This window comes from Uranotaenia lowii, chromosome 1 (assembly GCF_029784155.1).
Source record: "Uranotaenia lowii strain MFRU-FL chromosome 1, ASM2978415v1, whole genome shotgun sequence".
Classification (NCBI taxonomy): Eukaryota; Metazoa; Arthropoda; class Insecta; order Diptera; family Culicidae; genus Uranotaenia; species Uranotaenia lowii.
In genome coordinates this window covers 9,613,664-9,628,233 of record NC_073691.1, presented here as the reverse complement: position 1 = coordinate 9,628,233, position 14,570 = coordinate 9,613,664, and the positions used below count along the sequence as shown (strand labels likewise).

At 34.8% G+C, this 14,570-nt stretch overlaps 2 protein-coding genes across 3 annotated transcripts in view; both read right to left on the bottom strand.

Moving 5' to 3' along the window:
• The window catches only part of LOC129740167 (uncharacterized), a 117,594-nt gene extending 111,251 nt beyond the window's left edge, over positions 1 to 6,343 (bottom strand). The window contains exon 1 of one of the 2 annotated variants that reach the window (XM_055731774.1): positions 5,580 to 6,343. The gene's annotated coding sequence lies outside the window, so the exon portion shown is untranslated. Of the gene's footprint in view, positions 1 to 2,368; positions 2,633 to 5,579 lie in introns of those variants that run through there. The other variant, XM_055731776.1, reaches the window with a different exon arrangement.
• Positions 6,344 to 10,076: 3,733 nt separating this feature from the next.
• Positions 10,077 to 13,125, bottom strand: LOC129752782 (28S rRNA (cytosine-C(5))-methyltransferase). The gene is made up of 4 exons (XM_055748561.1): positions 12,982 to 13,125; positions 12,430 to 12,907; positions 11,499 to 11,755; positions 10,077 to 11,439 (listed from the first exon to the last, which is right to left on the bottom strand). The coding sequence occupies exons 2-4, from the start codon at positions 12,854 to 12,856 to the stop codon at positions 10,171 to 10,173; spliced, it is 1,953 nt and encodes a 650-aa protein (XP_055604536.1). The 5' UTR covers positions 12,857 to 12,907; positions 12,982 to 13,125; the 3' UTR covers positions 10,077 to 10,170.
• Between the last annotated feature and the right edge of the window lie 1,445 nt (positions 13,126 to 14,570).

Here is a 14,570-nt window from a genome sequence, read left to right as displayed (position 1 = left end):
TTCGGTCGCTTTGATCGATTCCTCACGAGCCCAAGAGTATTCGTGCACCATCCAGTACAAGAGTACGGTAGAAGCTGCTCTGATCCGCGGAAATGTTCTTCGAGACGAGACGAGACTCACAGTGTGATGGCAATGAACGGTACAAAATGAAAGCGATCGACCTGGAATTACAACAGGCATGATCAGTGGCGGTCCGAGCAGTTTGGTACAGCGGCAATGACCAAATCCCTTAAATGATGGGTAACCAAGGTGATAAATACGACTTGAGTAATATAGAACTGTTTAGAAGATTCTTATGATACTTTCAAATTGCAGTAATCCTATTGCAGAATCCTATTATCTAAGAAAACAAAGCGCGAAAAGATTCCTAAGTTTTCCAGTTGTCACACTACTCAATAAGTGGTCTCTTCATTTTTTATTATTATTGTTATAAATACGCGTGTTCGATAATGATGTACAACCGATTTGCATAAGAAAATATGAATGTAATACCCGTTCTAGAAATCACATGGAAAACGTGTGTAAATACGATAGCTTTTTATCGATATCAATAAAAAATTACAAAAATAAATAAACTGCTCTTAAACCCGCATCATTTTCCATTTTCCGTTGAAAACATTCCAAATTCTAGTATTTTAAAGAAAAAATTTACCTGTTTCCCTTCCATTATGCGATATGGTTCAAAATTAACCGTTTTACAACTTCTCCGCTATAATTTCTTGCGGTTAAAAAGTAACCACATTTCCACTTCTCACGAGAAGTCAAAAAATGACTTCTATGGAAGAAACCAAAAAATCACTTAACGCGGAAAGGTGTGAAAATGGTTACTTTTTAACGATACAATTATCGTTCACTGGTGTTGGAAAAAAGTGGTAGAAATTTTTGACATTTTGAAAATTTTACCATGCAAACATGTTTTCAAGATCTTGGGGCGTTGTATTTTTTTACAACACTGTTTCTATTTCAGCCGTATGTGATAGAAATATTGCTATTTTTGCATCATAGCATGTGAAAATACAAGACGTGTTGTAAAAAAACTAGAAGGCCACAGATCTTGAAAATGTTTTTGAATGGCAAAATTTTAAAAAATGTGCCGTAAGTGTCAAAATTTCTACCACTTTTTCCCAACACCAGTGAACTTGCTCTTAGTAGTATAAATTCGGACGCAATCGATGGAAATTACTGTGATACTCACTTAAGGCGTTTAGACGATTTTTATCCTGAAATATTCGTTTTTTACTAGAGTACGATAGTATCGCCGTAAAATTGAACTTCAAATATGCTACTATGGTTATGGATTACTTGATTTTTTCCTTCGCCTCAGCAAAGATTCTTTTCCGGGAAGGACAAACCCAACATTAGTCATCGTACCCCTTCCAGAATCTTACTCTTCGTAAGTATCTTCCTTCCGAGTGCCACTTCACTGGCAGCAGAGCAAGTTCATACATACACACAGTTACACACAATGTAGAGAATTCTGATTGACTCATCGAAAGCACCAAAGGGGCGACTCAAGAATGGGGGATGCACACAGCTCATCGAATGGCTGCTTGCTGATGCACATCTCCACCTTTACCATGTGGGTGGCTCTTAGCTTCAAGATCTACATCGAGCTGAGTTGATTGAAACAAACGGAAGCAGTGCGGAGCTCAAGGTTTTCTGCGAAGCGAAATTTTCGGGAACCAGGTCAAGTAATTTCAAGCCATTCACTCGAGTTGAGTCAAGTCTAGGGACCAGTCAACACTTTTCCTGTTGGGATTGAGAAGAGGCTGACTCTTCTATGCTACTGCAACGATTGAATAGAAGCGCATCAATGACGGCAGTTCTCCAACTGCTACTAGATAGTGGCCTCCGGGAATGATTACTGCATGATTCTATATGACGCGGCCATGATGATGCATCATCGCACACCACATTCCGAATTCTCGTATGCTTTCTGTGCCGTGGTGCCATTATACGAAGCAGGACGTACTTCATACCGATGTCTATAGGACCGGGTACTTGGACGAGTACTATTCAGACGCAGCAGAAGCAAAAGCCCAAGTGTTTCAAAGCTGCCAGAAGAAGCCAGAACAGCAAGAGCAAGAGCAAACATAAGAGAGAGCGCGCTAGTGCGGGTAATACAGCAAACAAAAGTATCAGCAGCAGCAACACACGAAAAAAAGGGGAATCAGGATGTGAAACTGAAAAATCGATAATTGAACTTTTTATCCAACATCACGGCACGGAATGGTTTGGTGCCGCCGTCCGTCGATCGAACAGGCAAACTGACGGGAACTGATTCCTTTTTCAGAAGGGCTCCAAACTCTCACATTTCGATCACAAAGCGGTCTCTTTTGTTTCGACAAACTAGGAGCATGTTACACACCTCGGCTCGAATGCACCAAAATTTTTCACCGTCCTCCACAACAAATTCGGTAGCGGCTGGACACTTTCTTCCCTCACCAGTTCACAAAAAGACCGGACCAACTTCTGCACTTTCACCACCCACCCATTTTCCGTGAAGGAACGGACAAAAATTATTATTCTTTTTGCCAGGACATTCCTCGAATTTTTATTCCCATAAACATCAATCTGTCGGTCCGGTATTACTACGATATTCGAGAAGTCCTTGCGTCCGACACCGACCACACTCGACAAAACAAGAAAACTAGTCGTCAGAAGGTTTAGGTTTGGGTCTAGTAGTCTGCTACTTCTCTCTCCCGTTCGTTGCCAGTCCAGAGTTTATTCCGTCAGTTTCCCAATGTATACCTTCCTACAAAAAGAAAAACAACTGATGATTTCATTAGTTGGAGAAAACAATGCTGAGAGTGAGTGATTACTTGAAGACAATAACAACAACAACAAAACAACCCTCTGACTTTTCGGTGATCTCAGGACTGGACTGCGTTCTTTACCGAGAAACCACCCACCCCTAGAGTTGTTTTTCCTCCCAAATTCGGGAGCGAGAGCTGAGTGTCTTATTTCCCATCGGAGTTACATTGATCTGTGAGTGCCCCTCGGTGTGACATGACATGTGTTTTTCTCATTTTTCCAAGGAGAGAAAGCCCCTAAACGCTTTGATTGGGGAAAGAAGGAGAAAACAATTCATAGATATCCACTGACTGAGAGAAGGCGCATTTCGTCCTTTGAGTTACGCGACGAGACAAATTAGGGGAGAGAAGTTGCGGAAAAGCGGAAGTTATGTGTTCGCGGAATAGCTTAAACACGATATGATGCTCAGTGGCAGCTGAGCTATGCTATATTATGGATATATTCTTTGTTGCTACTGTTGTTGTTTTTCTCGTTTGCCGTGGTGGAGACCTTATTTTTGAGATTCCGGCTGGATGACGGATGTCAATCTCGTGTTGCCAGTAGGGATGTCAGGTGTTTTGAGACCAAAATTCTTGACAAATTGTAGAAAAGCATTGTGTTTGCTTCAACATGTATTAATTTCTAATTGTAATCCATGTTGAGCTACAATTTAAATTCAAAACTAACAGTAAAAAAAGTCGGATCTTTAACTGATCGAGCTTGGTGGTACAATTTCCAGAATTATCGGACAAAATCAACTAACTGTAGCAAGATTGCCCTTACCGTACTCGATTTGATTGCGGTTGTCTTGGCCATACCGATAGAATGAAATCAAATACTTTTCCTAAATTTTCTATACAAATAGGTAGTAGTCCAAAAATAATGAAGCATGGCTAATCGAAAATGATTGATATCCGGAACATTGTCTGGAATTCTAGGGGCTCAACCTTTAAATGATAGCTTAGGGTGTAAGAAACAAATTTTCATATGCCGGCAACTCAGAAAAACTGATGTTTATATGTCGCAGTGATTCGATTTTTGAAAAAAAGCAATTTTTTTACTTTTTTCAATCAAAAATCATAAGTTTCGATAAACTTGACATGGCTCTAACTAGTGATTCAAGAATTAATAATAAGGTGAAAAAATTGATATTAGATCCCATGGTTATCAACACAAGTGTGGATGGTTTCGCATCGTAGCATCTCTAATTACATAAAAACATTGGTGAGCTCTTTCTATTTTTATTTGTATTTTTCTGTTTTTTTTTCTTGTTCATCAATCCTATCTGCCAAGTAGGATTTCCTAAAAAAATGAATAACCCCTCCCCTTCCTGTCTGAAACAGCATCTTTATATGTAGGGTCGCATGAGTTCTCTTGCACCTGAAAAGTTTATTTAGCTGTTCAGACTATCCCTATATGATTACATTGACTTGCCACGGTGTGCATTTTGGTACCATATTGATTTTCAATAACAACCCTCGAAATAAGTACTGAATCCAGGTACTCATTTTGGCATCTTGTGTTGGATTTGATTGTTAGTTGGACCTCGTGTATCAGCCAATGCAAGATGTGTGTAGTCACCCAATGCTATGCTATGCTATGCTAGGTGAAAAAATTGATATTAGAGGTTTATTTGGCTCTGGTGGGAACAAGTCACAAATTTGAAATTTGTGACTTTTTCCCACAGTAAAACTTGAATAACTTTTAAACGACAAGCTAGAGCTATACCCTGTCTTCTGGAAAGTTGCACCTCATTACATTGCACCTCTTAAATTCGTTGTTGATTTATAACCTTAATCTTAAGTAAACTTTTTTGTGAATTGTATATTTTTTACAAAAGAATCATAATATTTTGTAATTTAAAAAATCCTACATACAAATTGAGAGTCCAAAACAGTCCATGTCATCGATTTAGGAAATTTCTCTAATTTTATTGCATTTGTTTTTATTTACATTTGAAATTGAAAATATGCATTTTTTGAATAAAAATACTAAAAAAATACTCTTAAATTACAAGATAGTGACTTGACAACTTAAATGAAGCTCTGTTGTTTTACAATTGTCATAACTCTCCTATACAAAGTAGGCCTCGGAACTCGTTCCGATAAAAATTTATTTTTGTGAGGTAATCTCAAATTTCGAATTCTGTTCCAGAATTCTGAATCGCGAAATTCCCAAATTGAAAGTTGTATCCTAAAATCTAAATCTAGTGTCTTTTCTAAAATTTGCGATTAATCAAAAATACAAATGGCAGCACTTTGCTGACAAATTTTAGGCACTAACTGTCAGTCTTTCGCAAACAAAAAAAAAATAATCCCCCTCAGCAACACTCGACGATTTCCGACTCTCTTTCAGAAGTTTAACCCACTCACACCACCCACTTCCATATTCCAACCCAGGGAAAGAAAAGCCTTTGTCACTCACTCTCTCCGCAAAAAAAACCGTTCAATGCACCTTACTCTCCAGCTCCTCAGAAGGCGCCACTCATTTCATGTTCGGGTTTTCCTCTATATGTTTTTCCCATTTCCGTTTTCAAATTTTCTCACGTTCTGCTTTCGTCCTTTCTTATTTTTTTCGGTCGTTTGATCAAGGGGAAAAAGAGCAGTATTTTTTACCGATTCTTCGAACGAACGAATGCAGAAAGAAAACAGGAAAGTCACGTCTTCGCACCATCAGCGCAGCACCTTGGTCATGATGTTACCTTTTTTTACTCGCATTTCTTTATTTGGAAGTGGGATTATTGGAATAAATGTAGGTAGTAGATTAAAAAATTTGAATTGTCTTACACTCGATTTTTTCCAAAAATAACAGCAAATGGTTAAGTTTTTCCGATGATTTTCACTTTTCTCCAGGAGTCAATTACTCACTCACAATGAGGATGGAATGTAAAATGGAATTGCAGTTTGATCTTTTTTTTTTATTTTAAAGTTAGGACTAAGAGGAAATTAAAAGATGGGAAAAAGGAGGGGGAACTGGAGGACAACTACGGGGAAAAGGACTAAACACGCGATTTGCTGTTATGGAATGGTTTTTTCACTTTTTCTTCACTTCGGGACCCAATTTATTTTCCGCCAGGGTACCAAAATTTCGCCTAGAAACATGTCTAACTCCGGTCACAAAACGGGAACAGAATATTCCCACCAGCACGAGCAGGTGTTTCAACAACCAGCCACAAATTTTCACATATTTCCGAGCAGGAAAAATCGACCCGGACAGATGTGGTTGTAGAAAAATCGAACTTCCGATCCGTTTTCAGCCGCGACGCAGAGTGAAGAAAAAACCAAGATGTCCTTTTTCCGTCAAACGATTTTCCCGTCGATTTTTCTTCCTTTCCGCACACACACACTTTTTCGGGACACTTTCAAATTCCTAATCGGAATAACGAAAGCCACCGCACCGAGAAGGTTATTGGTTCTTTTTCTATATTTTCCGTGAAAGTCAGAAGGCTCCCCTTAAATTTCTACTTTTTCTCCTTTCTGCTGCTTTCTTCCACACAAATTACCCCAGCGGGACAATCCGTCTGTGCAAATCCTAAACCGTTCCGATTGAAAGTTCGCGAGAGAATGACGAGACGGAAAAAGGACGACGATTTTCCTTCCTCAAATTCTGATGAGTTCCGGGGAGCTCATTTTGGGAGGACTCTCAAGCGTTCCACCCCCTTTGTCCTTTGACAGTTGTTTGTTTTTGTTATGGGGGAAAATTGGGAAATTTGCCTGTCATTTTCACTACCTCGTTGTTTGAAAAGGTCGTTGTTTGATTAATCGAAATTACAGCTAAAAATTATTAAAAAAAATGAAAGAAGACAGATCCTAGTAAAAAAATATCAGTTAGCTTACTGCTTCCTAGTGTTAAAGCAATGTAATGTTCAATGAACTGACACAGACAATATTCGTTAAAGATAGCTTGTTGCAGAAAAACTTGGGAAAAAGTTGACAAAAAGACTTTTGAAAAAACAAAAATTAACAAATGACAAGAAATAAAACCTTAACACAATTGCCAAACTCAAATGAATAACAAAACGAGAATGTGCATATTGATACAAGAGAACAAAATTGACAACAACAAAAAAAGAAAGAAAATTTGGGATAAACCTCCAAATTGACACAATTTACAAAAAAAAACAACCTTCGCAAAAACTACATAAATAAAAACACAAATTAAAGCCCATAAAATAAAAATGAACAAAATTGACAAAAATGACAAGAATGACAAAAATGTCTAAAATAATAAAATTGATAAAAATGGCGAGAATCACGGAAATTACGAAAATTACACTAACAAAATGACAAAAATGAAAAAAATTACAAAAATGACATAAACGACAAAAATGATAAAAATCACAAAAATGACAAAAAGACATAATTGACAAAAATGGCGAAAAGACATAATTGACAAAAAAGACAAAAATCACAAAAACGACAAAAATGACAAATGACAAAAAAAGACGAAAATGACAAAAATGACACGAAAAAAATGATAAAAATGTTAGAAATGATAAAAATGACAATAATGACAAAAATGACCAAAATGTCGAAAAAGCCAAAATGGAAAAAATGACAAGAAAAGCAAAAATGACAAAAGTGATGAAAATGACAAAAATGACAAAAATGACAGAAATAACAAAAGTGACAAAAATGATAAAAATGATAAAAATGTCAATATTGACAGAAATGATAAAAATAACAAAAATGACAAAAATAAAAAAATGACAAAAATGACAACAATAACAAAAAAGACAAAAATGACAAGAATTACTAAAATGACAAAACTGACAAAAATAATAAAAATGACAAAAATAACAAAAATGATAAAAATGACAAAAAATGACCAAAAAGACTAAAATGACAGAAATGGCAAAAATAACAGGTATGACAAAAATGACAAAAATGACAAAAATGACAAAAATGACAGAAATGACAAAAAGGACAAAAATGACAAAAATGACAAAAATGACAAAAATGACAAAAATGACAAAAAAGACAAAAATATCCAAAATGCCAAAAATAACATGAATCACACAAATGACGAAAGTGACAAAAATGACATAAATGACAAAAATGACAAATATTACAAAAATGGCAAGAAATAAAAAAACAGACAAAAATGACGAAATAGCAAAAATTGCAATAATGGCAAAAATGACAAAAATAGCCAAAAGTGACAAAAATGGCAGAAAATGATAAAAATGACAAAATGGCAAAATCGACAAAAATGACAAGAACATCAAAATAACAAAATTTACAAATATGTATGACTAAATTTACAAAAATGACAAAAATGACAAAAATGACAAAACTGAAAAAATTGCCAAAAATGACAAAATTGACAAAAATTTACAAAAATGACAAAAATGACAAAAATGACAAAAATGACAAAAATTACAAAAATGACAAAACTGAAAAAATTGCCAAAAATGACAAAATTGACAAATATAACAAGAATGGCGAAAATAACAAAAAAAAACAAAATAAAAAAATGACAAAAATGACAAGAATAGCGAGAATAACAAAATGAGAAAAATGACAAAATTGGAACAATAACAAACAATAACAAAATAATGGCAAAAATCACAAAAATGAAAAAAATGACAAAAATGACAAAAAAGATCAAAAAAGATCAAAATGACAAATATTAAAAAAAAAAATGACAAACATAATAAAAATGACAAGAATGACAAAAAATGACCAAAATGACAAAAAGGACAAAAATGACAGAAATGACAAAAAAGGCAAAAATGACAAAAATGACAAAAATGCCAAAAATGACAAAATTGCAAAAATGACAAGAAAAGTAAAAATAACAAAAAAATTCAAAAATGACAAAAATTACAAGAAGTACAAAAGTACAAAAATATTATAAAAATTACAAAAATTAAAAAAATAACAGAAATGACAAAAATGGCAAAAATGACAAAAAATGACACAAATGACAAAAATTTAAAAAAATGACAAATATGAGAAAAATTACAAAAATGAATAAAAAGGACAAAAATTACATAAATTACGAAAATTACAAAAGTTACAAAAATTACATAAATTACAAAAATTACAAAAATTACAAAACTTACAAAAATGACAAAAATGACAAAAATGACAAAAATGACAAAAATGACAAAACTTACAAAATTTACAAAAAGTACAAAAATTACAAAAATTACAAAAATAACAAAAATGACAAAAAAAGGCAAAAATGACAAATAAGACAAAATGACAAAAATGAAAAGAAAAGCAATGAAAAACAGAAATGACAAAATTGACAAAAATGAAAAAAAAAAAATACAAAAAGTTTAAAAATTACAAAAAATGACAAAAGTTACAAAAATGACAAAAATAACAAAAATTACAAAAATTACAAAAATTACAAAAATTACAAAAATTACAAAAATGACAAAAATGACAAAAATGAAAAAAATGACAAAAATGACAAAAATGACAAAAATGACAAAAATGACAAAAATGACAAAAATGACAAAAATGACAAAAATGACAAAAATGACAAAAATGACAAAAATGACAAAAATGACAAAAATGACAAAAATGACAAAAATGACAAAAATGACAAAAATGACAAAAGTGACAAAAATGACAAAAACGACAAAATTTACAAAAATGACAAAAATGACAAAATTGACAAGGATGACAAAAATGCCATAAATGACAAAAATATTGAAAATGAAAAAATCGATAAAAATAATAAAAATGACAAAAAAAAACAAAATGATAAAAATGACAGAAATGACAAAAGTGACAAAAATATTAAAAATGATAAAAATGACAAAATTGACTGAAATGACAAATGAAATATAACAAAAATGACAGGAATAACAAAAATGAAAACAAAGATGTCAGAATTGACTAAAATGGCAAAAATAAAAAATCACAAAAATGACAAGAATAGCCAAAATAACAAAAATGACAAATATGACAAAAACGACAAAAATAAGAATAACGAAAAATTAAAAAAAGGGGCTAAAATGTATAAAAAAAAAGATTAAAATGATAAATAAACAAAAGACAAAAATTTAAAAAATACAAAAATGATAAAAATTAAAAAATGCAAAACTGACAGCAACGAAAAAATGATTAATATTACAAGGATGACAAAAATGATAAAAATTACGAAATTGATAAAAATTGCAAGCAAAAGACAAAAATTGTAAAAATTACAGATATTGTGTTGCTTTAGTCAAAAAAGTAAAAAATAATCTTTTTGTAGTCTTCAACTTTCCTGTAAACCTCCGGGTTTTCAGACTAAAGATTAATTAGACAGCCGGACGAACATCATTCTGTAATTCTTTTTTTATTAAAAAATAATATTTGTTATGTTTATGCCCCCAAAGTAAACTTAAACAAAATTCGCTCGTTAGAAAAATCGATGTCAATCAACATGTTTCGATTTCCTCTTTTTCTTAACCGACGAACTCGGTTCAACTGTAACTGTTTGCGATTCGGTGGCTTCCTGAAGGACGCCGTCCTCGTCTTCAGATTTGACTTTCTTTTTCTTCTTCTTCTTCTTCTCCTGTTGATTAGATTCGTCTCCTTTCTCAATCAGGGAGGGTGGAATGACTTCTTCCACCTGGTCGTCGGACTCCTTTGATTTCTTTTTCTTCTTCGTTTTGACTGGTTCACCATCTGGCATAGGTTCCTCAACCAGTGCCTTTATCGGTTCTCCCTCAATGTCCTTGGAATTCTTTTTCTTCTTCTTTTTCGTCGGTTCGTCGTTTTCTGGAATCTTATTCAGGTCTTCCGGCTGGAGTTCTTCCATTTCGTGAACAATTTCCTTGGATTTCTTTTTCTTCTTCAGTTTTTCAGTCGGTTCATCGATGGGCATTTCTTCCTCAAAAACTTCTGGAGTTGTTTCATTCAGTTCCTCATCATCCTCTCTATTGACTTCTTCCGTCTTTCGTTTCCTCTTTCTACCTTTATCCTTTTGAAAGCCACCCATTTTGGCGAGGTTCTCGTAGCTCTCTTTCTGTTTCTCGTGAGCCAAATAAATTTCATTGTACTCATCTTCTTCGCAGCGTTCAAAAACTGCCACGAACATCCCAATCATGAGATCACTCTCCGGCCGAGTGTACAGACATTTTTCGCCAATACCCTGATAGTCTGGAGACCCAAAGTTTATCCACTCCTTGTCCAATCGCTCCCGGGCATCGATTAGTTTAAAGTGCCCATTGTGTTTCAAGGCACCCTGAACGATTTCCTCATTTTCTTCCGGATAAATCGAACAGGTTGAGTAGACGATTCGTTTGACCGAGGGAAATGAATTCATGGCATGACAGAGGAGTTTGTACTGCAGCCCACCTAGCTTATACAGCCGTTGTTTGTCGATTTCCTCGTTCAACTTCAGACGATTGACCATCCCGGAACCGGAACAGCTCGGATCCAGCAGGATGTATTCGACGCCGGGCGCCTGCTCGTCCCCTATTAACAGACAGTCTTCGTTAAGGGCTTTGATGGCTCCAAAATTGGCCACATAGTCGCACAGCAGCTTGTATCGTTTGGGATCCCTTTCGACTGCGTAGATGCGACCCTTGTTCTTCATCAGATTCGCCAGATGGGTAGTTTTCAGCCCCGGTGCAGCGCACATGTCCAGCACCACGCTTTTCTTGGCCGGGTTCAATAAATGAGTCGGTAGTACGCAGGCCTAAGGAGAGGAAAATAAAATTTAAAGAAACTTCTGATCAAAGGAAAGCTAACACTTACCTTATTCTGAAGGACAAACTTCTGCTTCAGCTCCGTGGCCCGAGCCCAATAGTTTTTGGCACTGTTCGGAAAAACCAGAACTTCCTTGAAGTGAAAGTCGACCAAAAATTCGGAATCTCCCAGCGTCTTAACCCGTTCCAAAAAAGAGCCATAATTTTCGAATTCCTCCTCAACCTGGTACCAACCTTCTTCCTGTAACAGTCGAATAGCACCCTCTAAGGCCAGTACGCTGGTGTTTACGCGCACGTAACGAGGTTCTGAAGGGTAAATGTCATGATTAAATTAGCCAAAGTAAAACAGTATTTTCTTAAAATCCAAGTGGGAGTCTTTTCTCTTGTTTTATTCAAATCTGGTTTTATCACTAGTTTCTACACAGCAAACAATACTATCAATTAAGGGAGTAAGTTTTATCGTTATTTGGTCTTTTTCACTTCTTTTGTCGAATCCTCCGAAACAGCATTTTTCTTTGCCTCTTCTTCGTCATCCTCGGCTTCCCGGTACCCTTGCAGGGCGTACAGAACTATGATTATGTTCACTGTCAGTACCGAAGCCAGAACCGACCCACAAGTGTTGGGAAACCCCTCGATATCGAACGAATGCTTCAGAATGTGTCGAGTTCCGAAGAAGGCAGCAAACGGAAGCGTAAACATCCCCACGCTGTAGACAAGCAGCCAAAATAGCGCAAAGGCCGCCTGTTTCGTTTGCTGTGGCAGCTCGAAAGGTGCCTCCTCTCGAGGTGATTCTGAGACTTGCTCCGTTCTGATTAAATCTTCAACTTCCGTTGCGACGCTCTCGGAATTCAAAGAGGTTTTATTTTTGTTCTTTCTACCCATCGTTTAATTTTCCTACCGAGGCCTAGCGCAAATCGAATTTCTGAAAGGCGGAAAAGAGAAAAGACTCCCCTTAGGATCAGTGGAACAGTAACAAGTACCTTTGAAATCAAGCAATTTGGCCGGAGCAACTTCCGACTGGCCCAAAGCTTCCTGCAGTGCCTCTCTATAACGCAGGACGCACTGAACCGGAAGTGATTCTCCATTCAGTTCCCCTCTCCCGAAAATCATTTCCGCAACCAAAACCTTGGCCAACCAGGGATTCAAGCGGGGTTCCTTTTCCAACAGTCCGGTCCTTTTCAAAATATCGTCAATCTGTTTCAAGTTGACCAGTATCAAGTCCATCATGGCCAGTGCTTTACCCTTACGAAAGTGTTTGTCCTGCAGGACAAGGGTCTTAACATTCTGACGCTCTTCGACAACTTGCCGAAGTATTTTGGACGCACTCCGGTAATTGGTTGGAACTGGAATCTTGTGCGCCCTAGGCTGATTATTGTTTCGGGGCTGCTGTTCCGCCTCTACGACCATAGTTTCGGTCCGAAATCTCACCGGGTTATTGATATATTTTATCAAAACAGACTGCCACAAAATTTGTCAACCGAATAACACGTGATAAATTTGTTAAAGAAATTTGTACTGTTGTTGCCACTTACCTTATCGTTTCTCTGACCGGATTTTTTCACCAAATGGTCACCTAAACTAATTTATAGCTTTTTATTCTAAAATACACACTTTTTGTGAAGTTTCAATCTATAAAATGAATATTCAGCATGGAATTGCAAACTGGCTTCGGTGACGAAATGCGAAAATGGAAACAAACGCAGGACATCAAACAAAACTGAACCGGTTCGCACGTTCACAGAGTCAGTGGGTGGGTTTGTTTTCAAAAATATCACTATAATAAGCGGCGTTTAAAATTCGAGATTGATGTTGAAATAGGTATCGTTGGCAAATTTCTAAGTTAAATTTGAAATCATTAAATTTTAATAGTTTAATGAAATTTATTAACAAACGAAATGGAGTAAGATTGTTATACTGTAACTTTTTTTTTCGTTTTCTCAGGGATTTTAAACTACAATGAAAATAACAAAAGAGAACGAAAAGGAACAAAGATTATACAAATTTCAAAAATGACCAAACTGACAAAAATTATAAAAAATACAGAAATGATAATGACAAAAAAGACAAATATGCCAAAAATGGCAACAATGACATAAATGAAAAAAATGACCAAAATGACAAAAATAACAAAAATGACAAAAATGATTAAAATGACACAAATGACATCAATGACAAAGAAGACACAAATGATCAAACTGGCAAAAATGTCAAAAATGACAAAATGACAAAAAATACAAAATTGACAAAAAGATGACAAAATGACGAAATTTACAATAATGACAAAAATTACAACAATTACAAAATGACAAAAATGGCTAAAATGACAAAAATGGTAAAAAGATAAAAATTAGTTAAAAGATTATCCTCCTTAAGATTGACTAAATTGACAAAGTTTTTTAAGTTTACAAAAATTTCATAAATGTCATTATTGTCATAAATGTCGATGATGTCATAAATATTATTAGTGACAAAAAGGTCATATATGCTATAAATAACAAAAATGACAAAAATACAAAAATAAAAAAAATACAAGAATAATTGAGTTTTTTACAAAAACATACAAATGAACTTACCAAAAAGACAAAAACCACAATAGTTAGTAATTTTTCCATAGAAATCAATCATAATGTTAACAAAAAACAATCAAACTGAAAATTGTGTACTTATAGATTTCAAATGTGAAAATTTCAACAATAAAACCATGGACACTTTAATAACATCGATGAAGGCAATTGAAAATATAAATTGAACTCAAAATTTAATATCAGGTAAACGATAATGATGGAAAAAGATTAAACTTTCATAGGAGAAGTTGAAAATTACAACCCCTTTTTTATTACACTTGAGAAAAATTACATCGCCCATGTTTAAAATTTCAGATAATTTCTACATTTTTGCTGTTAATTTGAAAGGCAGAACGTTTTTCTTCATCAAGTTTTTGACAATACTTGCCATTAAAACAATTTAAACCAAAAAAGGATCATCATTATTTTTAATTTTACACTAAAAAATACAAAAATAAAAAATCCTATAAATTGGACCAGTGTGCAAGGTGAATCGGTTTTGTTTACATGTATACTGTGAACTTTCTATCTTTGACACGCTCGAAATTAATTAACCA

Excerpts from the sequence above, each read along its gene's own strand:
- LOC129752782 (XM_055748561.1), bottom strand. The coding sequence starts at position 12,856 with ATGGTCGTAGAGGCGGAACAGCAGCCCCGAAACAATAATCAGCCTAGG. Across the intron at positions 11,756-12,429 it reads CAAATTGCTTGATTTCAAAG|AACCTCGTTACGTGCGCGTA; the intron begins GTACTTGTTACT and ends TTTACCCTTCAG. Across the intron at positions 11,440-11,498 it reads AGTTTGTCCTTCAGAATAAG|GCCTGCGTACTACCGACTCA; the intron begins GTAAGTGTTAGC and ends TCCTCTCCTTAG.